At 45.6% G+C, this 24,043-nt stretch overlaps 2 protein-coding genes across 5 annotated transcripts in view; one reads left to right on the forward strand and one right to left on the reverse strand.

The window, feature by feature from the left end:
- The window catches only part of r-l (rudimentary-like), a 32,255-nt gene extending 21,461 nt beyond the window's left edge, over window positions 1-10,794 (forward strand). For both annotated transcript variants that reach the window (XM_055064336.1, XM_050167682.3), the window contains exons 8-11: window positions 3,700-3,829; window positions 5,722-5,803; window positions 7,497-7,595; window positions 10,499-10,794. In XM_055064336.1, the coding sequence (XP_054920311.1) occupies window positions 3,700-3,829; window positions 5,722-5,803; window positions 7,497-7,595; window positions 10,499-10,692 (505 nt within the window). In that variant the 3' untranslated portion in view covers window positions 10,693-10,794. The remainder of the gene's footprint in view (window positions 1-3,699; window positions 3,830-5,721; window positions 5,804-7,496; window positions 7,596-10,498) is intronic.
- Window positions 10,795-10,897: 103 nt separating this feature from the next.
- Window positions 10,898-23,956, reverse strand: LOC126517865 (THAP domain-containing protein 1-like). 3 transcript variants are annotated; one of them, XM_050167678.3, is made up of 4 exons: window positions 23,667-23,956; window positions 17,280-17,402; window positions 15,544-15,618; window positions 10,898-12,032 (listed from the first exon to the last, which is right to left on the reverse strand). In XM_050167678.3, exons 1-4 carry the CDS (start codon window positions 23,817-23,819, stop codon window positions 11,910-11,912), a joined length of 474 nt encoding a protein of 157 aa, XP_050023635.1. In that variant the 5' UTR covers window positions 23,820-23,956; the 3' UTR covers window positions 10,898-11,909. The 3 variants fall into 3 exon arrangements, 2 of the variants coding, with proteins under 2 accessions (XP_050023635.1, XP_050023634.1); XM_050167677.3 differs by lacking the exon at window positions 23,667-23,956 and adding an exon at window positions 22,018-22,342; XR_011890926.1 differs by lacking the exons at window positions 10,898-12,032; window positions 23,667-23,956 and adding exons at window positions 12,941-13,480; window positions 22,018-22,342.
- Window positions 23,957-24,043: the final 87 nt, after the last annotated feature.

A 24,043-nucleotide genomic window follows, 5' to 3' on the forward strand; every position in this document is an offset into this window, starting at 1 on the left:
ATATCGAATTATTGCGTATATCGAACACTTTCTATATCACCTGGAAAATCGCATGCATTTTTAATTTTTTATTTCGAACGGGGTCGAACGTAAAATGGATGTATCAGAGTCTGTCACCACAGACCACGTGTGCTCTGTTGACTGGCGGTGAGCTCTTGAAGATTGCAGCGGTGCGATGGGCGTTCCCGACTGCTGCGCACTACAGCTGCACACATCGATCATGCTGAGGGTGCCATTCGAACGTAGCAGCATGTGCACGCGGCAGCTTGGCTAGTTCGACAACGTCAACAACACATTGCATTTGCCGCACTGACTCCTCCTCGGTGCCATGCTCTGCGCCTGCTGCCTACCGCGCCTCGCGAGGACTGGCGGTTTGCTTCCACAAAGACGTGCGACAGCGCACACTCACTGGGCTCATTCATAGACGCCTTGGCAGATGTCAGTTAATACTTTGTTATTGACAGTGTTTCGAAATACTTCGAATGATGGACATGGACATCTCAGCAGATGTACCGACCAAACAAAGACGCTGCCGAGGTTGATCCTACAAGCGCTGATGTTGCCCCGCTCCCGATTTGAACTGAGGCTGTAGCTGCTTTGGCCCTTCTAGCCGCTACTGCAGCACAATGGAGGGTACCGGCCTATTGCTTGTGGATTGTTTAGACTAGGTTGAGGGCTCCGTGTTTAAGCACGCAGCTGCCAATAAGAAGCAGCCTGCACTGCTGCAGCACTTTCAGCCAAATAAATACATAAATACTTTGTGTGAAGCTTCAAGTGAGTATTTTTCTGCGCCACGATTGGGGCGCGAACGGGGATCGTTTTTCGGAGCACGTGTTCAGTTGCGCCGTGCGCGATTGGCCTAGGCTGTGCCATTTGCAGAGGTTTTTGACGTGTCTTTTACGTTATCTTATATATCGAATTCTGGCTATGTCGAACCATTTCGCTATCACCATGCTGTTCGATATATTAAAGTTCGGCTGTAATTGGTTGCTTATGTTGTGGGGTCTCAAGTGCTTCTGGTAACGTAGGACACAGTCCACAGTAGCGCAAACGTACAAAAGGGGCATTTATTAGTTCCCTTATGCAAGAATGGCAGATAGCCTATATAAAGGAAGTTTTACCTGTCGCGTAAAGATACCAGGCAAACATTTTCCCTTGCTTGGCACCGACGACTAAGTTCTTAATGTGTGCGGTCTCACGGACGGGAGCACGCACAAGCAATCATGTTTCCTCATGCTGCTGTCGCATTACAAAGCCAAATGGGAAGCCTTTCGTAGGTTCGCCGTGCAAAGCACACCGAAGACGGTGCGGTCTGTCTGTTTGCACCACCATTCTGGAGCCAAAAAGCTAGAAGCAAGTTCTTCTTGTGCCCAAGTGATTCGCATTGTGAGGTGGCGATCACATTGCAGTACTCGTGCCATCTCACGTAGCTGCTTAACTATAACTACAACACTGGCTTTCACTGTCGCATGTGTGTTGTGGGAGAACTTGTTCTGTCATTACCTTGTGATGACCTAGACCTTGGCCAGGCTGCTAGGACGGTAGGTTGTAGTAAATGCCGTGAATGCAGTTTTGGTTAGTATCAAATGGCACTGTGCAGGCACTTTTAGACCAATTTCCCTCGGGAAAAGCTGGCGTGTGTTTGAATCAGGTAAGTACTCTAACCATCCATTGTGAGCTACCATTCTCGCTTGAAAATTTTCCTAAAGCGGGCTGAAAATAGCAGTTTTTGGCGGGAGATTGACGTGTTCAGTGCATTAACTTGTTCCCAAAGCGCCATCAAGGAAGATGCTGCCACTATTTGGGTCACCATTGGGGTCAGGTCTCTGCGTGCTGAACAGTTGAGTTCGAATTAGCCAGGGAACGCCAATTTCAGGATTGAAATAATTAAAGTTTAGGCTAGTAGAAGTGTAAGTGGACTGGCCGGGATCGGTAGAGATCAAATTAACCGAAAAATAGAATTAACTGGCGTCAAATTAATGAAAGTCTGCTGTATTAAGCGTTTCACTTCAATGAATTGATGGTTTGGCTGAAACATATATGTATATATTTTTTCATAGCCAGCACCACATACAAGCATGCCACTGTATTTACTGCCATGTGAATGAGGGGAGTCACATGATCTCCTGATCTCCTGGTTAGTCTTGCATGTGTTCCCACATGTCAAAGGAATCTTGCTGACAGCAGTTTTACTAGAAGGCGTGAATTTCTGACATGCCATTTGACAATTTTTTTCATTCCTGCAGTTCAGTTCACATTTTGATTTGAATTGCACCCTTTTGCTCATAATGTGGTAACTTTCTTTGGTGACAGAGCTGACATGTGAAAATAATACATGCGCATACAGTCAGAACCATCTGCATCATCAGACCGAGGTACTTAAATTTATTGTGTATATCAATCCATTGAAAAATCCCCTTGGAAATGTAATGCAAAACAAGAGCATTGCTTATTTGTGACAAACTCTTATGTTATGGCACATTCAATATTTAAAATGACACAACGCATGCACTTGCAAGGGGGCTTTGTCTCAACACGGTTTGCCTGTTTAGCAGACACTGCCAGCTGCGCTGTGGCGACTGGCTTGACGGGTGGTTGCCCTATGCTCGGTGCTATCACGATCTAGTGCTAGCAGGCCTTGAGAGGGGGTTGCTTTACCCATGAATCCTATTTTACCCTGCAATCATGTGCACTTTTGTGCAACCTTGTGGAAAGTTTATCTTGAATGGGAAGCCCGAAGGAGCGATGCTTCGGTATTCTGTACAATATGGAACTTCACATTGTCACTTCACTTTCCTGAGTAACCTTGCCAAACAATTTCTACAGAACTAAATGTATGGTAGGGAATTTTGCCGGTAGCACATGATTGTAATCTAACACAACTTCCCAGTCCTTTGCACTGTCCACAGGCTTTATTGCGATGATGTACACAGTGCACCGTGATGTACTGTGTACACGGCTTACATGGTATTGCACACGGCCCAAAGGACCTGTGCTCAGCAATGTTGGTTGCACATACAGGGAACACAAAAATCATGGAATGAACTCTTGACAAGTATTTGTTGCAAAATGTTTGCATAGTGCACCATCATTTCACCTGCTGAAAGAAATAGTAGTGCGGCTGTATCACAGAATGTTCTATCACAGCCCTTCCGAGATTTAATGCGATGCACATTCAACCATGCATAGCACGAAAAAGCAACCTAGCTTGAAAAATGAGGCCTTTTTTATCTTGGGTACAAAACTTGGCACCACAGGGCTTGGCTGAAACAATCGCATGTTATAGCTGACTCAGTCTTCCGTGTGTGCTTGTAAATGACTGGCAAAAAAAAAAAGCAAATGATGCACAGTGAATCTATGAAGCCTCGTCTCCTGAGTGAACATGATAATCTGAGGGGAAGGCCTGGCATGATGTGTGAAACAAGCACTACATGGTACTCAACTCCCTACGCAGGAATTGCAAAATCGTCCGACATTTTCCCATGAATTGTGAATCAAATAAAGTTCTCTTACCTTGTTTCCTTGGTCAGCCTAGGCCTACTTACAGCCACGCTTTCATTAGGCATCACTTTTATCCAGGTTTAAAAATCACCTGTGGCTGTTAACATTCTCTTTACCACGATAAATTGGGAATGAGATCGCATTGATATCGACGTTATATTTGTTTTCCGAGTCTTGGACGTTTGGTTTTGCTTGCAGGAAGTTTGCAGACATTGGGCAGACGGTGCAAGTGCAGTACACCAGCGGTCCGTTTTCCACGCGGCTCTGGTCGGACATGGTGACCGCTCACTCACTCCCAGGACCGGGGATCCTGACCGCACTGCAGCAGGTTGGTAGTGGCAGCTGTTCCGAGCGACTGGTCGCACTTATCTGCCTGACGGTTCATTGCCAATGGCTCAACTGCTGCTTTGTCGCGGTGCATAGCAGGAAGTTTGGTGAGGTGAAACCGTCATCATTTCACCCTGATATCTGCCATGCTTCTTTTTTTTGTTTTGCCACAAATGAGCGGTGACAGGTGCTATCTTCCTGCCTCCATTGCTGCTACCCATGGTTATGCCACTTTTGAAAAGGTGCTAAATGATGCTTTCCGTTAAACCACTCCTTCCTGTAATGCTTGCAGTCCATGAGAGTATGCAAATAGATAAACAGAATAAATAAATCGTAGCAGCGTGGCTATTACCTCCAGAGCCGGTGAAAAAGAAACAGCTCACGTGCGGGTAGCGCGAGAAATAGAACACGCTAGTTTGCACGAACTGAGCAGCCGCACTGTCGACCGCTTCCGAGATCCCGCGGCATCATGGCTGGCTGGCCTAAATAAACCGTGGCTATGGTGTCTACACTCTCCACGTCACCTCCCACAAATTGGTGACCTGGACGACTAAGCCCAGCCATGCCAGCGTCAATGCACTCACTCTACCAAGGCGAGAGTGGTGTGGTCTCTCGTGATCCAGCGGACATCCCGCGGTTGTAGGTTGTCGGGGAATTCTACATCGACATATTTCAACAAGTTGCAAAATGCAGCATTCACATATTTCTGCAACCACGGGATTCTTTTAAAATAAGGGAAAATGCTTTCTGTGGCTTACATGAAGCACAAAGCAACAATGGGTTTCGTATAATTGTGGCGAGCGGATGGTGCAACGGTCACATATTGTGCACTTGACATGGGCAGTCACTGATCTTACTACAGCGCAACGATGACGCAAGGATAAATGGTTCTGTACATCATAAAAAAGTGCAGACCAACTTTCACAGCCATGCTGCAACCACTGCAGAAATTGTCCTTAAACATATGCACGCCATATGAGCACATGTAAACACGCAGAGCGTAGCAGACGACGTGCAGCGCAATCCACACTATTTGTGGTTCAGCCAGTGCCCGCCAGGTGGCAACACTGTTTGATCTTGCGTCGGTGGTCTGTGCTGTCACAGCTGGACAGATTACCCTTCTAAAATACTTCTTTCTCTGCAATCACAGAACATGTCAGATGCTTGCTATAAGAAGAAGTGTTTGTAAGTAAGTGATGGATGTTGTGTTATTGGAATTGTTTTACTTTGTATTGTTTTATTCCTACTGTGTATAGATGTTTCTGTTTACAGGCACCTAGTATTGCAGTCTCTTTGTTTTGTAAAGTGTTAGTTGCCGACTCTCCTTTCTTCCTTTTTGTTAATGAAATGGAGGGTTATTGTCAGGTGTTTGTAATGCCTTTAGCTTGCTCTCCATTGGTTTGCCAAGATAATGTGTAGATAAACTGACAACAATAAAGATAATACGTGTCACTGATCATTTTGCTTATTTTCTAGTAAAGAACCATTTTAAGCCTTCAGTGGTTGTCTCGGGGTAATGCCTTTCCCGCCCCACTACTACTGGATTAAAGGTTCCCACAGGGCATGGGTCCAACACCATAGCTTAGTGGCTATGGTGTTGGGCTGCTAAGCACGAGGCCGCGGGATCGAATCCCGGCAACGGCGGCCGCATTTCGACGGGGGCGATATGTAAAAACACCCGTGTACATAGATTTAGCTGCACGTTAAAGAACCCCAGGTGGTCCAGATTTCCGGAGTTCCCCACTACGACATGCCTCATAATCGGAATGTGGTTTTGGCCCGTAACACCCCTGAATTTAACTTTTTTTTTTTTCAGGGCATGAGATTATTTTTTGAATTGTGAAAGCCTCTTTCTATGCACGGTTTATAACTTTATAATGTGACTATCTGCAGGCCAGCGGACCAGAGCAGGCTTGCGTTCTCATCGCACAGATGAGCTCTTCCGGCACGCTCACAACCAAGGGCTACACTGACGGTGAGTGGGCGATCTCGACCTGTTATGCGAGAGGCGTAACTTAGGATGTACACAGAAGTTGTAGGACGGGCGTTCGTTCTGTCAACCCCGTAATAGCTATCTGTCGCCGACTCGCCTAACAAGAACTAACCCAACAAAAACTACTCCTATGACCTAGACTTAACTAGTGAAAGCCACTGGGCTTTCCCCGCACATTGAGTGTAACTACAAAAAACGTTTCCCCTAAAAGGCTCGTGAAACTTGGGGCTTGACCTGCTCTAATCATTTAAAAACTGCAGCTTCACTGAAAGTGCAGAGAGGTGACAGACCATCACAATGTTGCAAGCCGTAAGACTCACGGTGGCCAGGGCAGCTTAAGTTGCAAGAAACATTCAGAACAAAGCATCAAGATTCCACATGCCACTGTTCATCTGAATTTAAGGTTTGCCTGTGACCCTAGCAAACAGCGCTGCTAATGAACTGAAGGTCCATGGCTCGCGCCTAAAATGGATGATTGGCCAAGAACCAGCTGTTTATCAGTTCGAGGTGAATAAAAGGTTTGGACTTCATCACTTCGACAAAAAGAAAGTTAGGTGGGAAAAAAAATTTGAAAAAAAAAGCTATCCAAAAAAATTTTTACAAGGTAATCATGTGGTTACAATAAAAAAAAAGAAGATAATCCTTACCTGCGGAGCAGAAGTTTCGGCTGGGTGGTCAAAGGCTTCACATAGCTGTTAGGGAGCTATTAGGAGTGCCAAGTTCGTATGACGAGGATTATATTGGTTGGTATTGTTTGTCATTGTTCTGACAGAAACAATATGCATGAGAAAAAAGAAGGAAAGGACACCGTGTCCTTTGTTTACAGTTAGCAGACGAAAGTATCAAACTGTGCAAGGCCGAGAACATTCCTTTATTGGAAATTAGAAACTAGCATAGATGCGTTGTACCAGAAGACCAATCTGGGAACTGCAGCAATATCTGCAACATCTTACGATGCACTAATTGACCACAGAATGCTGGAAACACTCTTGTTGTGCATGCTTTACCCTTTTGTATAACTAGAAAAAAGGCGTGCGAATGCTTTTGTGGGGATACGTTGCTACGGGCACATTTAACTAGCCTATACAGTAAGTAGAGCATGTGCAGTTACCCTAAGTGCTTTTGCTCAAATAATGCCTTCCAGTCATCTGATGTATGTCTAAGTACTATCGCACTCAGTACGACCTGCAACACATGATCTGGAGTGGCGCTCTTGAGAGAAATGTGGAGAGGGTTTTGCCATTCCAGCAATGCAAAACACTCTCCAGCAGTGCATTCTGTCGTCTGATTCCTTCGCGCAGCGATAATACACTGGCCCACTGAGCAGCTATTGCTCCATCACGAAAGAGAGAGAGAGAGAGAGAATGTTTATGAAGCTTGGGCAGCGGTGTACCACAACGAAGCATGCAGCACGAAAGCATGGGGTTATGCAAATTGCTGGAATGGCGGAACTCTCTCCACCAATTTCTTGAGAGCACCTCTTCGGCCACGGCTCACATGTTGCAGCTCATATAGAACGTAATAGTACATCTTTGATATTATAACACTTTCTACTATATTTACCTTTTTCTTGCATTGTTTATTGGTGCTGCTTCATGGCTTGCTGGTTGCATGACTAGCTTTACAAGGAGCTTTCTCTCTGAATGCTCAAGTTGCCTTGAATTCATCTGTGCAGCCACTGTAAAGATGGCCGAGGACTTTCCAGACTTCGTGCTGGGCTTTGTGTGCCAGTCGCGAGTCTCCCACAACCCAGAACACATCCACATGACACCGGGTAAGCACCCAGCTCGATCACTTGGCAAGCCGGTACGTTGCAGCTTGTTCTGCCAGCACAATTTTCGTCGGGGATGACAGAAAGGTAGACGAGAAATCTCTTTGTCTACTTTTCTGTCATTCTTGTCCAAAGCTTCGCTGCCAAACCAGCCGGCATGCCTGATTAGCTCGGATTAATGTTGCTTGTCTGCTGCAGCCTTTGACCTGTGCTGCAGCATCGGTAACTGCATGAGAAGATGGACGTCTACGTCTCCCTCAAAGAACTGCCTGCAAAACTAGTTGTAGGCAGCTCTTTGAGAGGGACGTCAGTTGTTCTCCTTCCTTCTCTCATGTACGCAGAACATGGTGCGTCTGTCTGGTGCAGAACTGCACATGTATGTGGGTGTTACCTCATCATTGCGCTGTGTTGTACTTGAGATGGCGTTTCGAGTTCTACAGTGCAGTCCACTTTTAACGATGTCAAAAAGAATGACAAATCCTATTGTCATAACCAATCATCGCTATATCTGGACTGCTGTAAAAGAAAAAGCTGCCAAACATACCTTTGTAGCTCTGAATCCCAATTTGCCACTTGTGCTAAAGAATAGTCGTTGAAGAAAGTAGGCTGTGAAAAATAAAATGTTTATTTACAATCGCTAAACAGTGTGTCAAAATAGTGAGAAATCTGAACTTGCTTTCGTGGCAGTTTCAGGTTTATAGCCACAATGTGCATTGTGTCTCGTTGCTGTGCGAACACTGGGGGAAATCCTTTAGCGTGCATGAAATCAACGGGCGACCCGATCGACGACAGCACACTTCGTGTGAACATTGGGCTCGGGGTCGTAGATGGGCCATTGCCAATCTCATCAGTGCTGCTGCTGTCATTGCCTTTATATCACAACGCCGCTGTCTGTCGCAACAATGATCACCTCATCAGAGATCTCTTCGCAGAACGAGGCAGCACCAAGGAGGTTGTATATAACTTCCTTGACAGCACTATCTGTACTCAGAAACTTCTCTATCGAAGCGCCACCTGTTTCATCGTCAGTAGTGACGGACTCCCAGAGCTCAGTAATATCCATAAATAATGCCAGCGGCTTCCACCGCAGTGATTTCACCATCATGGTGGATTTCGCCCTGGCGCGCAAAGCCCACCTTTCTGACAGAGTTGTTTATGGTGGAAAAGGGTCCCTAACCCTTTTTCTGTTGATCAGCATGGCCACTGGTACCGCCTTCATGATCACTGCACTCCCGGTTTTCGGAATCGTTGGTATCGTCAGATGCAAGAGTTCTTATTTCTTTGAGTCTTGAAAAATTTCCAGCTTCGTCTCAAGCGACACACCTTTGCGACTTGTCGGCGCCATCTTCTACGAACTGGGCTGTTTGCCACTTCGGGGTTGCTTCTGTGGCTCAATTCAGCGCTCACTGAGCGAGAGAGAGAGAGATTGTAAAAAAGGCAGGTGCCACTGTCCCGCTTATTGCTCTTTTTTAAATGTTTTGCCTTGTCGAAGCCAAGGTCAAATGCGAGGCTGTAAAAAGGTCAGAGTTTGGCGATGATGGGTGTGCACCCCCAATAGCCCGCTCACTGGCTGACATGGCTCAGCCCCTCTTTGCTCCACAAAGATGCACACGCTCTCCCGCGCACCCACTCGTTTACCGCTACTGGCTTGTTTGCCCCCTTGCTCCACTCGCTGGTATGGGTGTGCCTGCTACAAATAGACTTCGCTCGGTTGTGCTAGCTGCGCTATGTTGTGCGTAGACCCCTACTCGCAGATACAACTATGAGCCTTTGAAGTTATCAAGTGGAAGAGGAGCAAAAGAGTGCAAAGGCTCTGCAGAGACTACAGAAGTATGCGATGTGTACTCAAGTGGGCGAGGCAGGAGGCGAAGCGATGGGCCGACAAGATACGTGCTGCCATGAAGCGCGAGCAAAAACACAAGTGACATGCGGCCGAAGAACAGTGGTACGCCTAGCAGACTACTGCTGAACAGGCCACCACGACCACGCAGGGCTGACTGCGCCACTTGCGGGGCGCAGGCGCATACTTTGAAAAGCACTTTGTCGAAGACAAATTTGGTGCAGCATATAGCGTCTGCATTGTAAGTGGTCAGGGTGCCGCGGCTCACACATGTGGCAGTCCTCGAGCGAGTGTTTTCCTGGGAGGATGCGAGTTCGTTCGGGCGTTGTGCCACGTGGTGACAAATACTTCGCACTGACTTCGATAATCATCCAGGATGCTTTGTGTCACAACTGTTTTCTTTCTCTCTCTGGATGTGTATAGAGCACGATTGTTGGCGAGGCAGATGCAAAACAGCTGGCGCCATCTTGCGCACTGTGCCAATGCGCGATGCTATACGTGGCTTTTGCAATCAGCACACAGGCACCGCATAGGCAGGATGCGCTGCGCAGTAATGTCGGCAGACACGAATGCATGTAGGCAAATTTTTCACCCCATCTCGACAGCGATTGCTTAAACGGGAACTTGGCAACGCAAATGTCAGGCTCAGTCTGCATGGAAAACGCTGCCCAGAAGGCAGAATTTTGATTATTCTATTCAACTTGTGGTCATAACATATTAATATATCCTCATAGCCCTAACTGATAAGTTTGTAGTCAGCTCATCGTTATAACTGATTTCGTTATATGTGGTATCATTATATGAGCATGTGGACTGCACTGTACTGCACACGGAGTTGGAGAGGTTCATATAACAATCGTGGTTCATATAACAAAGTATACCAATCGCTAAAAGTTGGGTGCTTAGAGGGTATGCATCACTCTGCTTCTGATGGCCCCTTATTAAGTTCCAAAACACTTTATCTCAAGTGTTATGCGGTAAATGCATCGCACTAACTTAGGTTCTCGCAATGCTCGAATCTGCGTAATTTCTTGCTTTCTGAGGGGACGGCTTGCCTTGTTTGCAGGTGTGCGGCTGGATGCCAGTGGGGACAGCCTCGGGCAGCAGTACTGTGACCCCGCATCTGCCGTGACCGAGCGTGGTGCTGACATCATCATTGTGGGACGGGGCATCGTGGCTGCGGCCAACCCCGAGGAGGCTGCGCTGCGCTACAAGAAGGCTGCTTACGACGCCTACCTGTCTACGCTGGCCGTGAAATAGTGTGTGCTCTCCCGATGACTGGTGGGCATGCTGTGCTTGTAAAGAAGAAAGAAGCCAGTGGGATGTTTTGACCAGGCCAGGAATAAAGCTTCTATGTTTCGATATTGGTGCTAATCTTTTGTTTAGGGTGAATGCACAGGACGCTTGCACGTATGTATCCATGCCCGTTTTTCAAACTTTCTCTTACATCAAGTGTCCCTCCTAACACAGAATTTCTTTTCTAAAGCAACGCCTTCTGGTCAGAAGAAACAACCTGTATGGTGCTACCAACCTCCTGGAGAAGACTGCAGTATATTAAAGGGAAGCTTTCTTTGCCTCTTCCTTTGACATTTGTACTGCTGCTGCTGCTGTTTCCTTGTACGCCAGGTCGAGAGGTGGTTCAGTGTGTGTATATACACGGCAAGAGTGTGGCAGAGAGGAAAGTCAACGTTAGGACATGTGCACAATGCTCTCTGGAGCTTCCCGACTGTCGCCACATTAGCCTCTTAACAGTTATTATTCGTGACCCCACTCGAGCACAATGGTGGTGGTGAGCAGAGTCGGTGATCGTCAAAACGTATGAACGAGGTTCTATTGTACTTTCACTCCCCCTTCGCTTTGACCCAGTACAGAGTAGCGGAGTGGAGCGCAGCAGCTCAGGTCTACCTCTGTGCGTTTCCTGCAAGCAAAATCTCTTGTCTATCTGTAATGTGATGAACATTACAATGTATTATCTAATTTCCTACAATCTCTTGATTTCCTCACATTTTTGTGAGCCTCTTAGAATGTAGCCTGGCTTGTAGACGAGTCACTTTCGTGTGGTTCTTCGCGTTGGCTTGCAATGTCTGTCATCCATTCAGCGAGGGCGATTACGTGAGTACTGTGCAAAAAAGTACAAAACAAACGGAGGTAACAACCTCACTGCTTCTTAGCAATGTGGAGTGGTTCTCACCTTACAAATTAGCTATGCAAGTTGCCCTCACTGCAGTCACGTCACTGTTGCACATATATACACAGCACAAGCACAAACAGTAATCTTCGTCTTGTGTCTTTCGAGCACAATGGCATGTAGACAACCTCAGCCCACATCCAGAGGATTCTTGGCAGTCGGCCTGCAATGTCCGTTGTCTATTCAGCAAAGGTAGCAACAACGTCTCGTGGATATGCACCGACGTTGCGGGCACTGGTGGCCAAGCTGGCGGACAGACCTGGGGCGGCTGTCCTGGGTCAGTGGGGCGTCAACCTTGCTCGGCTATCTGGTGAATGGTGACAATGGTACTACTGCCTGTGGCACTGCTATAGGTCTCATATGTTAGGACAACTTCGCAGAATGACATTAGAGCCTCAGGCTTGTGGTCGGCCTGCAAGGAGATGTGTACAAAGTTAATCATGAACGACTATAGACCTCTGACAAAAACCAACGAGCCAGCATAACTTCAGGATTACATGCCATTGGGCTAGTATAGCTGGTTTTTAGTGCACTGATGATTGGTTGATGAGTGAACAAAGGCTAGGATGTAGGAGGGTATGTAAACCCAGGATTTCTTATGTAGGTTGGTGAACTATAGCTATTTGAAGAGAGGCGCAAACTTGCACACACAAGGGAAGACTGACAACATGAGTGTCTCTTGTCTGTCCTCCTCTGTGCACATGTAAATTAGCACCCTTGTGCTTAGCAGCTCAACGCCAAAGCCACTATGTCACCACAGTGGGTATGTCGTGAGAGAGCTGGGGGGGAGGCTATACTGTAAGTCTCGACTTTGTGGGCTGTCCACTTCAGCCACCACCAATTGGCTGGAGCTGTATGTGTGAGTAGGAGGCAGGTGGCTGCCTCGTTCTCGGTCATACCGCAGGCAAGGCAATCAGCACTTCAGCAGCAGTCAAAATGGACAGTCCACTAGGTGGATGCTTACAAAATGTACACCAGAGCCGTGTGTACCGCATAGACAACAGATCACATTACACCGGTGCCGGGGAGTGGCCTCCCTTTGGTCAAAGCAAGCAATCGTGTGCACTCTTGCCCAGGAAAACAGTTAGGAACACAGAGAGCGGAAAGCGCGTGATGTGTGCTAATTGCATTACAAGATGCCTGCAATGCAACAAGCTGAACCAACTATATGCAGTCAACAGCAGCCATCAAGTAGGAATGCAAGATGACAATGATTTTCGTACGTAGACAAGACATTCAAGTTACGATCATGTGATAATAATTAGAATGCGTGTGATAGATTAAGTAATACAGCTATAGATAGAGAAAACTTCAAATAGAGAAAATAGAGAATTCTGTGTTTAGTATTTCAGAAATAAATGGAGCATTGTCAAATACATGCCACTGGACTTCATTTTCCAAGAATTGCAGCCATTTAATGCTTTTGTGTAGGAGTTGATCACTTGTAATGGTGCTCATGTTTCTGCATTTAATGAAGGATTTCAATCTGGAACAAGGCGCTTAACTAGAACATCGAAATGTGATAACCAATAAGGGGATCTTGGTTATTGCATAGTTGTTTGCAGGTGGCATTGCAACAAGTTCCTTGAAAGTGAATTGAAAGCTGATCGTAAAGCTTTTCTTGCATTTAACCCTCACCCACAATTAATTTTATGGGTAATAAAGAAAGAAAAAGCAGTTAAAATTTTTACTATGCTTTCCTATGTCTGATTGTCTGTTGGCTTCCTGTGGTTGTCATTAAAAATTGAGTGTCACGGCTCTTTTTCTTCTTGCTCACTGTAGAGTGAGGTTCCCAACTCTGGCAGCCTTGAGGTAGCATCATCGTCGTCATCATCAGCAGCAGCAGCCTTTGAAGGTCCACTGCAGGACAAACGCCTCTTTCAGCGATCTCCAATTACCCTTGTCTTGTGCTAGCTGATTCCAGCCTGTGAATTTCTGAATTTCATCGTCCCACCTCACATTCTGCCTTCCTCGATTGCACTTCCCTTCCCTTGGCACTCATTCTGTAACTAATGGTCCACCAGTTATCTGACCTATGCGTTACATGGCCTGTCCAGCTCCATTTAGTTATCTTAATGTCAACTAGGATATCAGCTATCCCTGTTTGCTCTCTGATCCACACCACTCTCTTCCTGTCTCTTAACGTTACACCTAATATTTTTCGTTCAATCACTTCTTGCGTGGTCCTTGTTCCCTAGCTTCTTTGTTAACCTCCAAGTTTCTGAGCCCCATATGTTAGTACCAGTAGAATCATTAGTACTGTTAGTTATGTTAGTACCATTAGTAGTGGTAGCTACGAGTCAGTATTTGGTAATGCCTGCTGTATGTACTCCAACCCATTTTTATTCTGTAAACTTCCTTCTCGTGATCAGGGTCCCCTGTAAGTAATTTACTTAGATAAACATACTCCTGCACAGACTCTACAAGCCAACTGGTGATCATGAATTCCTGTTCTTTTGCCAGGCTATTGAACATTACCTTTGTTTTCAACATATTAATCTTCAAACATACTCTTACACATTCTCAGTTAAGGTCCTCAATCGACCATTTGTTGCAATTCATCCTCAGTGTTGCTGAACAGGCTTCGTTATCTGCAAACCGAAGGTTATTGAGATATTCGTTGTTGATGCTCACTAAGCCTTCCCAGCCTAAAAGCTTGAATATACTTCTAAGCATGCAGTGAATAGCATTGGAGAGATCACGTCTTCTTCCCTGACCCCTTCCTTGATAGTTAATTTCCTACTTTTCTTATGGAGAACCAAGGTAGCTTTGGAATCTTTGTAGATATTTCCAAAGATATTCATGCATGCCTCCTGTCCTATTTGATTAAGCAATTCCTCCATGACTGCTGGTCTCTCTACTGAATCAAGTGCCTTTTCATAATCTCTGATTGCCATATAGAGAGGTTGATCGTACCCCACAGATTTCTCAGTTACCTGTTTGAAGACATGGATGTGATACTTGCAGAATATCCCTTCCTGAAGCCAGGCTGTTCTCTTGGTTGATTAGAGTCACGTTTTGCCCTTATTCAATTAGTAGCATGGACGATGGTTTATTGACCAGTTGCCAACTCGTAAGCTCACACAGTACACGATGCCTGCAGTATATTGGATATGTTGCACATCTGCTGCCATAGCTGTTGGTAGTGGCGGCTAACACTGCCGCAGCCATAACATGGATACACGTACAGTTGGCCATAACAAGCTTACAGAACACAGGCTCCACAACAAATTTGAATTTTAATGCAACTTGCATTCTCTGGAAACACTGCACACTTTTCAGTTCATTTGTCTATATCTAACTTCTGTCATGCCAGCCTGAGTCACGGGGTATGTGCATGATGATGATGATGAATAGACAGTTTGGGGCCGTTGGGTACGTGCAACTGGGCACATGCGACACTAAGCACGTGAACATTCTTGGCCAATCCTCCAGAATGCGTACATGCAAGCAGAAAAAGAGGCAGGAAGTGAAGAAGTCGGCATCAAAAGCAGCCGAGTGTGCAGGAAGAAGTGAAGTGAACAGAATGGGATCACAGCGTGCATTGGACCAGAAGCTTTGTGTTACAGAAAAGCGAAGAAGAAATCGGTGACAAAATTGAACCTCAGTTCAATTGATAGAGGCCCGTTAGAAAAGAGGAGAAAGTTGGGCTAGTTTCTGCATGTTACAGGATTGAGACGTTTAACAAGAACAACAAAGGCACAAGACTTTAATGAGGAGCGCACAGGGTACAATGCTACCATCATGTCATGCGCTAGTTAAAAAACGCCTCAATCTTTGGGTACAGCACCGCACGTGTGATTGTTTGGTGCCCACTGACAGCGCATTATCTTTCCTTCCACTTTTCTTTATTAAAAGTACAAGTCTGTAACACATGGCACTGCATAGTCCACACAGCATGTGCATCCCATGGCAACACCTACCTCACTATGCTTGTTTATGGCTGCTTCCTCACGGGTGATTTCTGGCCATTTTTTTCGCCGTTTTGAGCGTGAATCCTGGGCAAGATGTAGCAGAGGCCATCAGAACCTTTATTTGGCAAATTACTTCATGCAGTGGGTGCAATGCATGTTTTAGAAAGCACGATGTATAAGACGGTGTTGCACCCTTAAAAGTCTTACACAGCCGACGTTTTTCGTACATAAGTTCTGAGCAAACGTGTAAGTGTATGCCTCTGCTGTGAAAGCACTACAACAGTCTTAATTGAAAGTTGATGTCAGTGAAGAAAAGGAAAAAGAGGGAGCGAGAAAAGAAAAATAATAAATAGCTATATAGGGATGTTAGACAGGGAAGTAATTTGGTTTACTACTCTATGCAGGTACATGGCAATAGTACAGGGATGGAAATATAAAGTGAAAAATGAGGGGCAGTTACAGTGGCATGCAGTCAATATTTCCCATACATCTTTTGTTTATCTTATCTTTCCCAACAAAATAAAATTTGTAATAGTTTGCCTGATGTTGTTGCAATCACATAATAGGTTGCTCATTTTGAACAGGCATCAGATATGTACTTTGACCATGGTATTCATAATTTTTATAACTATCGTCCTTTGTTCAATGCCCATTGTATACCAGTGAATTTGTGTGTATCATAGTGTATGGTGTATTGTTTTGTGTAGTCTAATTACACACACACACACACACACACACACACACATATATGTGTGTGTGTGTGTGTGTGTGTGTGTGTGTGTGTGTGTGTGTGTGTGTGTGTGTGTGTGTGTGTGTGTGTGTGTGTGTGTGTGTGTGTGTGTGTGTGTGTGTGTGTGTGTGTGTGTGTGTGTGTGTGTGTGTGTGTGTGTGTGTGTGTGTGTGTGTGTGTGTGTGTGTGTGTGTGTGTGTGTGTGTGTGTGTGTGTGTGTGTGTGTAAGTAACCTTGTCATATTCAGGACATGCTGAGGCACCCACAATCCAGTGGCAGCAGCCTATAATTCTAAAGTGGTTTTGGCACATAAAAACCCATAATTTAATTTTTTATAATTCTAAAGCACTACCTTAAAGAACTCGAGCAAAAGAAGTAGTATATCTATGTGGGTATGTGACATGGTGCTTTAATATTTATTATGTGTCAAAATTACACCAGTGCAATTGTGAAAACAAGGTCTTCTTATAATGAGTTAACACCAAGTAATATTAGTAAAATTTCTTTTATATTAACAGACTGCTTTCGGGTGTGATATTCTTGTAGTGTACTGGGCAGGAATCTCACTTCTTAATTGTTTTTTTTTTTTCAGCATTGTACAGGGCATTTCAACACTGGATCACCAATAATTAAGAAGATAGCGCTCGAAACAAAATGCCAATGTTTGCTGCTTAAGATCCACAGCAGTGACAGACATTAAGAATTGTGTGATAAATGCCAATAACCACTCCAATTTAACTTAATATTACTCATTCAATTTTAATCAACAACTTAAGCACACATTTCGTAATTGTAGAATTCAAGCTAGTCACTGCATGCATAGAGCATGTCCACTTAATTGTTAGAAATCCTGAGGTCAGCACCACTTCAACGATAACCATCCTCAAAACATTTTATGCATGGTTTTGTCCTGCAGTCTGTAAGGAAGGCTTGATAAGAAACTATGTACAAGTTGTGAAGAGAAAGAAGCACACAAACATATTGATTCTTTCCCCCCCTTTTCATGTTACTCTACCTGTTCTGTTTGTTGCTTGAGTGGCTGCGAGTTGTTTGCAAAGAGCGTGGGAATGGCATTCTGCTTCAGCTTTTTCCAGCCATCCGCTCGGCGCTGCTCAAACTGTGATGGCTCAAAATGCAACTGCAACATTTAAGGCATGGCAATAATAAGCCTACGAGTTTAAGCATCCGCTTTTTCTTCATGCCAACAACAACAAATGTTCACAAAGGTGTTTAGGGTTCAAAGCAAACAAAGCAACACAGCAAAGCTAAAGCAGGAAATTAAATTTTTTCAATAGCAGACACACTCGTCCTTTGCAACTGTGCCAGCATTGCTACTTTCTGGCTTGTCAGTGCGTTTCAAACAGAATGCAGTTTTCAATATTTACACGAAGACATCAATGGCAGTAATTCCTGGTGACGGAATCTCCCCCTAGTGTGCCTGGCAGTCTAGAGGTCTTGGCAGGGCAGGGAAAATGTGAGACTAATTGTCTGTCTTGCTCCACGGATGAGGTGCAGTAAAGCAATAGAATAACAAATTCACGGCAACAGCAAATGGAAACAGAGGAGCGCCAATCGCAAAGGCACATCAAAAGCAAATCGAAATGGAGGAGCAGAAGTTACAATAGTTGTAGCCATGCTACAAGGAAGAAAACAGCAACATTGCATATCGAGAAAACCCCATGCTAATGTGAATTAAGCTTTGCAAAAGTAACAAACAGATGAACAACATGACACTGACAACAACGCAAACAGAACTACAAGCTACCAAGCAATAGAGTGCCTTCAAAACCAAGTTAGAACCAAAGACAAAGCACATATCTATGCTGATAGTGAACTGATCGACAACTTGAAGCACAGACCATATGAGTTTCTCAAAGAGAAAGTTTCAGAGTTGAGGAAAAATTTATGTTTGCTAGGTTTCCACAGAACTCGCTTGCCATATTGGGTGCGCTGCACTTCAAGTTGTCAATTAATTTGCCCTCACTCTGCGATCTGCTAGCCTCCTGGTTGGCTAAGGTAGATCCCTGAACCAGGAAGAATTTTTCTTCAACTGAAAAAATTATTTTTTTTTAGAAACCTATATTGAATATTCCTTTTCAGCACACGATGGCACTGGCTAAGAAAGATGGAAGTGTGAAAGAAATAATGTCCAACATGGACTGTACAAGAATTTCTTTCTTTTAAATTAATTATTATTAATTTGATTTCCTGTTACTGATTTTCATTTAACCGATAGTTTTACATTCTACAGTGCTAAGTTCTGGTAGATATCCTGAAATTTATTCTTCATAATAGATTGGAATAATCCACCCATTTCTTGGCCAATCTCCCATAGGCAGGAGCTACATGTTATATAGGAAACAACTGTATCCTAAGTAACTCCAGCTGTAAATAATGTAAATACATGCACTTTTGTTTTTCGTCCTTGGCTGTGACCATTTCTTTTACAAAACCTGCATGGGTTTTCTTTGTAGCTTAATTCGTGCTACTCTATGGTGCATCTCTCGATTCCTTTCGTAACTGAGAATTGAACAATAATCCAATCTATAGTTAATGCATATGCTACCCTGGCAAATCATGTATATAGTAACTCTAATCCATTCTTGAATTGCTGTGTATGGCTTCTTTTGGGAGCCATACACTGTAATGCTACTAGTACACTGTAGTAATGCTAATCTAACCTAGGGTGCTTCGATGCCACCGCCGCCGTTCAGGGTGGAGACAACCCAGGGAGGAAGGAAACTAAGGAGAGGCCCTACCCCCACCGCGCGCTAGGAGAAAAGTGTGGCGGAAATGACGTAGTAGGTTCTCATTTTTTTGCTGCTTTTTTTATTTTTTTGTTGTATGGCCACGCCTTTTGGGCCACAATGGCGGCGTTGTTATGGTTTTGAGCGCTCACACGTGTTGCTCTGGTAGGTTTCGGGCCGTGGCAAAGGCGCTGAGTGGGCGGGTTTGCGTTAGTCACCGTGTCTTGTTGCGCTGTGTTACCTGCACCGTGCTCTGCCAGATGTTGCGCGCGCTCCGCGCGCGACACCACGCGCAGCGCGGCGTGGTTTCGCGAAAGATGTAAACAAGAGAGGAGGGTGGCCCAAAAGGCGGAGCATCGCCATGAGCAACGCCAAATTCCGGCTTCACTTTTGCTTCACAAAGAGTGACGTCAGGGCCTCTCCTTAGTTTCCTTCCTCCGTGAGACAACCTCAACGGCGCCGCCATATTGAAGCACACGGGATCGGCTGCGCTAGCATTCGTAACGGCGCCGCGCCGTTCATGCTCTCGGCGCGCTTCGGGTGCTTTGATTTGAACAATATTTTTATCAATATTGCACTGCGCATCTTTTTACTCATAATAGCCATTTTAACATCCGAGGGTCGAAGACGTAATTGTAAGAATTAATTTTAGGGCCCCGAGTGGTCGAGGTTGAACAATTAGTGTGCCGTCAGTTGGCTATCATTTTAAACAGGCTATCGTTTTAAAGATCCATTGCCCAGTAGGTGCCACCGCTCCGTGCGAGTGGAAGAAATTGTTTTTTTTCTTTTCTACGTGGTTTTTGGTTTTTCAATTCCTGCGCTTTGATAACAGCCGCTCGCGCGCGGCGGTTGGTTTCGCTCGCAAAGACAACCTGTCTGCTTTTTAATCTTTCAAAGTGTCGAGTTCCTCGCCTGTTTATTGCCCACAGGGGTGCAATTACATCTGTTTACAGGCTGGCGCTGGTACATACAAACGATGCCGCGTATACCAACGTTGCCACTGCGCCTGCGCTTTCTTTCACGAGGCCCACGAAAACTGATTGCACCTCATTGGCGGTAGGATAAACCACTACTGCAAGTTTTCCGCTCGTTTCATTTTTCTGACAGGCGCCCAACCACCGAGCGTTCTTGCGTGCGCTCATATGCAGACTTCGCTTGCGCTCTGGACATGCAGACCGGTTGTTCTGCTACGATTCCTCCGTCTGTGAAGCGCATTTCTGCATATATTTTTCATCGTATTTATTTTATTCATGCCCATCTGTACTCATCTATAAACCATGCTTGTACACCTACACAAAAAAGGGTGAATTTGAGGTCATTAAATGACTGCAGTAATTCTTTTCTAACAGTTTTAAATCTGAAATAAAAGTAACAGACTGAAAATTTATGCTTTGTGAAAAAGACTCGACCAGAAAAGGTTTAGTAAAAAGCTGCAGTTTTGACGATGCCTGCATGTGCATGCAATTCCTATTTTGCCTGCAACATTGGGTGGTGATGGGCTAGGCTGTAGAAAATAACTGCTCCCTAAACGTTGAGCTTCATTAGTGCTGCAGAAAAATATGTAACCTAGCTTGTCAACCTCACCCCTTACAGACAGCAAAGGCAACAAAACAAAAAAACAGTGCAAATTATTTATTTAATGTCAAGTGCAGTCGACCATGAAAAAACTGAAACATGAAAACAATGCAAGTAAGCAAGACAGAGGGACAGATAAGTGGGGTATGTACAGTGGGGTTAAACCTTAAAAGGAAAGCATAAAAGCAAAGCATGAAAAAAGATGCAAATCTCCAAATAAGCGAGCAAGACATAGGGGCAAAAAGTTGCGACGTGCACTGTTGTGTTACCTTGTCAACAAACATGAAAACAAAGCATGAAGAAAGATGCAAACTACAATATAAGCCAGCAAGTCAGTGGTAAAAAAGCAGCTATTTACTGATACAAAAATACTTGTAAAACATAACCAGTTATTTAAGGTGCTTAACAGAATATGTTCATAAAAAATGTTGCTCTATTACCGAACCTCGCACGTTTCCAAACAACGCGCAGGCTACGACAGACGCCGAGCCAGAAAGCTCAGGAAAAATTTGACCCATAATCTGCGTTAGCTGCACGTTTACATGAGTACATCCTGCTTAGGTATTTAGCCATGATTTAGCTCCGTCACAGAATAGCAACCACGATCGGGAATGAACATGCAGCGATAAGGTCTGCTTACGAACAGCGCAGTGCACATATGCCCGCGATCATAACATCGGCTACGTCGCTTTCGAATAGCACGATGCAATTACATACCAATAAAAAAAAAATCCTCTATGCACTTTGACATGAGAGCCGCAATTATCTACTGAGATCCCAAAGAAAACCGCAGGGCTTCGAGTGGCACCAGCACAACAGCCGCACTCTCCAGACGAAGCAGTGTGCGTCTTCAGTAGCAAATAACGAGCATTTAACTTTTGGTTCGTCTATTTTCGCTCAACGTAAAAGTTAACTCTGCTGTCTAAACAACAGTGACACGAACTTTGCAAAAGAGACGCCAGTGCTTCCTGTGAAAATATAAAACAGGTGGGCGACGCAGTGGCGTAGCAACGGGGGAGGGGGGGGGCCGTGGGCCCCGGGTGCGAGGGGAGTGGGGGGGGGGGGGTGTCATATACGTCTGAAGACACCCGGAAATTGTTGATATCCTCGACTTACTCGACTACAACGGAGGGGGGGGGGGGGGGGGGGTGACAGAAGACCTATGGGCCCCGGGTGCCAGACGACCTAGCTACGCCGCTGGTGCGACGTTGTTTTTTTGCTAGTGTTAAGTAATCCGCGAATAAAAATCACCCTCGTCCGACTCTATAATCAGGGCACTACTCGCGTAGAAAAGCTAAGTTCAAAACGAAAAACACGTTCGCGCCCGTAAGTATGCGCGTACCTATACGCTGCCTATGCAGCAGCGGCGTACACGAGTTTGCTTTAATTGCAAAATTCGGATCGATAAGACTTAACTGTTTTGCAACTCACCTCGCAGACATATGAGTGGTCAGTTGCGTTCCACCGATCCCGCTTTAGTTGAGCTTCCCATTTCTTTCTTCGCTCCGGGTCCCGGGGGAAGCGAAAACAACGCAGGCCTTTACGAGTTGACCCGGAGCACATTAGCACACAACAGCCCGTCATGATGGCTCAGTGGACTTGACAAGCCTGTCAGTTGCGCAGTCGAACACTGTCAAGCAAGTTGAACCACCAGCGAGTGCCTCGAACAACGCAAGCTCAGCTGTTAGCACCGATCAACTGCTACCACTCTGACCAACCGCCGTGATTCAAAATGGCGTCGCAGCGAGAAAGAGGCGGCGTGGGTATGTAGGGGTGGTCAAAGGATGGCACCACCCTGAACTGCGGCGCTGGCATCGTATCTAACCTAAAGCCCCTTTAATCTAACCTAGAGTCACCTGTAAACATTTTTTTCCAGTGACTCTAATCTCTAATCTAACCAGACCGGTGGCGCCACATCGGGCGACTGCGGGAACTTTTGAAAAGTGCCATTGAGCAATCGCCTGATCATACTAGGGGAATGAGGGGCGGAGACTGCATGAAGCTAAACGGACACAAATCGGGTGTATGCGGGGACTTTTGGTACACTCTAAGAACAGTTTACACCCTTTGGCTTGCCCCTTCTGCCACACAAAAATAATCGTCATCTGCCTTGATGCGTTTCCTTTCTTTATCGCTGCGAGCCCGGAACTTTCCAGTAACGAACGGCACGCGCGTTATCAGCATAAAACTGTTTGCACCCTTTGGAGTGCCCCTTCTGATAACGCGCGTGCCGTTCGTCACTGGAAAGTTCCGGGCTTGCAGCGATAAAGAAAGGAAACGCATCAAGGCAGATGACGATTATTTTTGTGTGGCAGAAGGGGCAAGCCAAAGGGTGTAAACTGTTCTTAGTGTGTGGGTGCCCAGGCCACATTGCAGGTCAATCTTGAGACGTACTTCATTAAATGGGCACGTGGTACTGCACAAATATTAAGAAGAGCGCTTTCGTTTGAGGTTTATTAACTGTTTGAGATGATCGGCAGGCACTAGTGTAAAATTTCACGCACACGCTCATGACCCAAGCGTACGTTATTCACGTACCGGACATAACGCACCATCTTGGTGCTCAATACGCGAGCGTTCTTGCCTTCCGGCGCCACATGGGAACGCGCCTGCTGCGAGCGCGGGAAACCATTGTCGGACCGATAAAACAAACACGTTGGCATGAACGCGTCCGCACGGAGGCGGTATTCTCGGGCGATCACTTTCGGAGATTTTTTTTCATTTTCGTAATATATCGCGACACTATAACCTACGCGTCGGTCGTCGTCGTCAATTAGGAAGTCTACTGGCAAATTCGGTTAATCGCACCGGTACGTGCGCACTAGAGCGACGATCGATGACGGGATGAAATTACGCTTCAGGGCGCCCCGGTGCGATCTGCCGAATTTGCCATAAATATATATATTCCTTGGTCGTCGTCTACACGCGACAGCGCGCTCCTGGCACTGCAGTACGATTCCAACGTACTGCGTGACAGCTAGCGTCCATGACACTGTGCCAAGAACGCTGTCATCACGCATGTCTCGCTAAAGTGAAAGTATCTTTAATGGTATCTCCAATGGTTTCCCTGAGTTGCTTACCTCGCATATCTTGCTCGTGTCCTTCGCCTCCCAAAATGCGCGTTTCAATTCTACCTCCCATATCTTCCGGCGCTCTTTGTCACGAGGGAAGCGAAACATTCGATGTCCTTTTCGGCTAGATCCGGCGCACAGCGGCACGCAGCAACCAGTCATCGTTTGTGGGTGACGAGAGGCATACCACTATTAGGAAACAAACGGAAAATTCGCACAGCAACCGTTACACAGCACAGAAAGCACCGCCCAGCTGCTTTCCATATGTGAACCAAGATGGCAGCGGCACTGAACGAAAACGAAAGCAGGAAAACAACATCTCATGCAAGATCAGAAAGTTGATCAAAGGAGTTCTGAGTTGTGCTCTGGCTTAATCACAGTCAAAA

This window comes from Dermacentor andersoni, chromosome 11 (assembly GCF_023375885.2).
Source record: "Dermacentor andersoni chromosome 11, qqDerAnde1_hic_scaffold, whole genome shotgun sequence".
Classification (NCBI taxonomy): domain Eukaryota; kingdom Metazoa; phylum Arthropoda; class Arachnida; order Ixodida; family Ixodidae; genus Dermacentor; species Dermacentor andersoni.

Coding starts and splice junctions, on each gene's coding strand:
- LOC126517865 (XM_050167678.3), bottom strand. CDS start 23,819: ATGACTGGTTGCTGCGTGCCGCTGTGCGCCGGATCTAGCCGAAAAGGA. Junction 15,619..17,279: donor TCAAGCAACAAACAGAACAG/GTAGAGTAACAT, acceptor CATCTTGCCCAG/GATTCACGCTCAAAACGGCG. Junction 12,033..15,543: donor CCATAAACAAGCATAGTGAG/GTAGGTGTTGCC, acceptor ATCTCCTTGCAG/GCCGACCACAAGCCTGAGGC.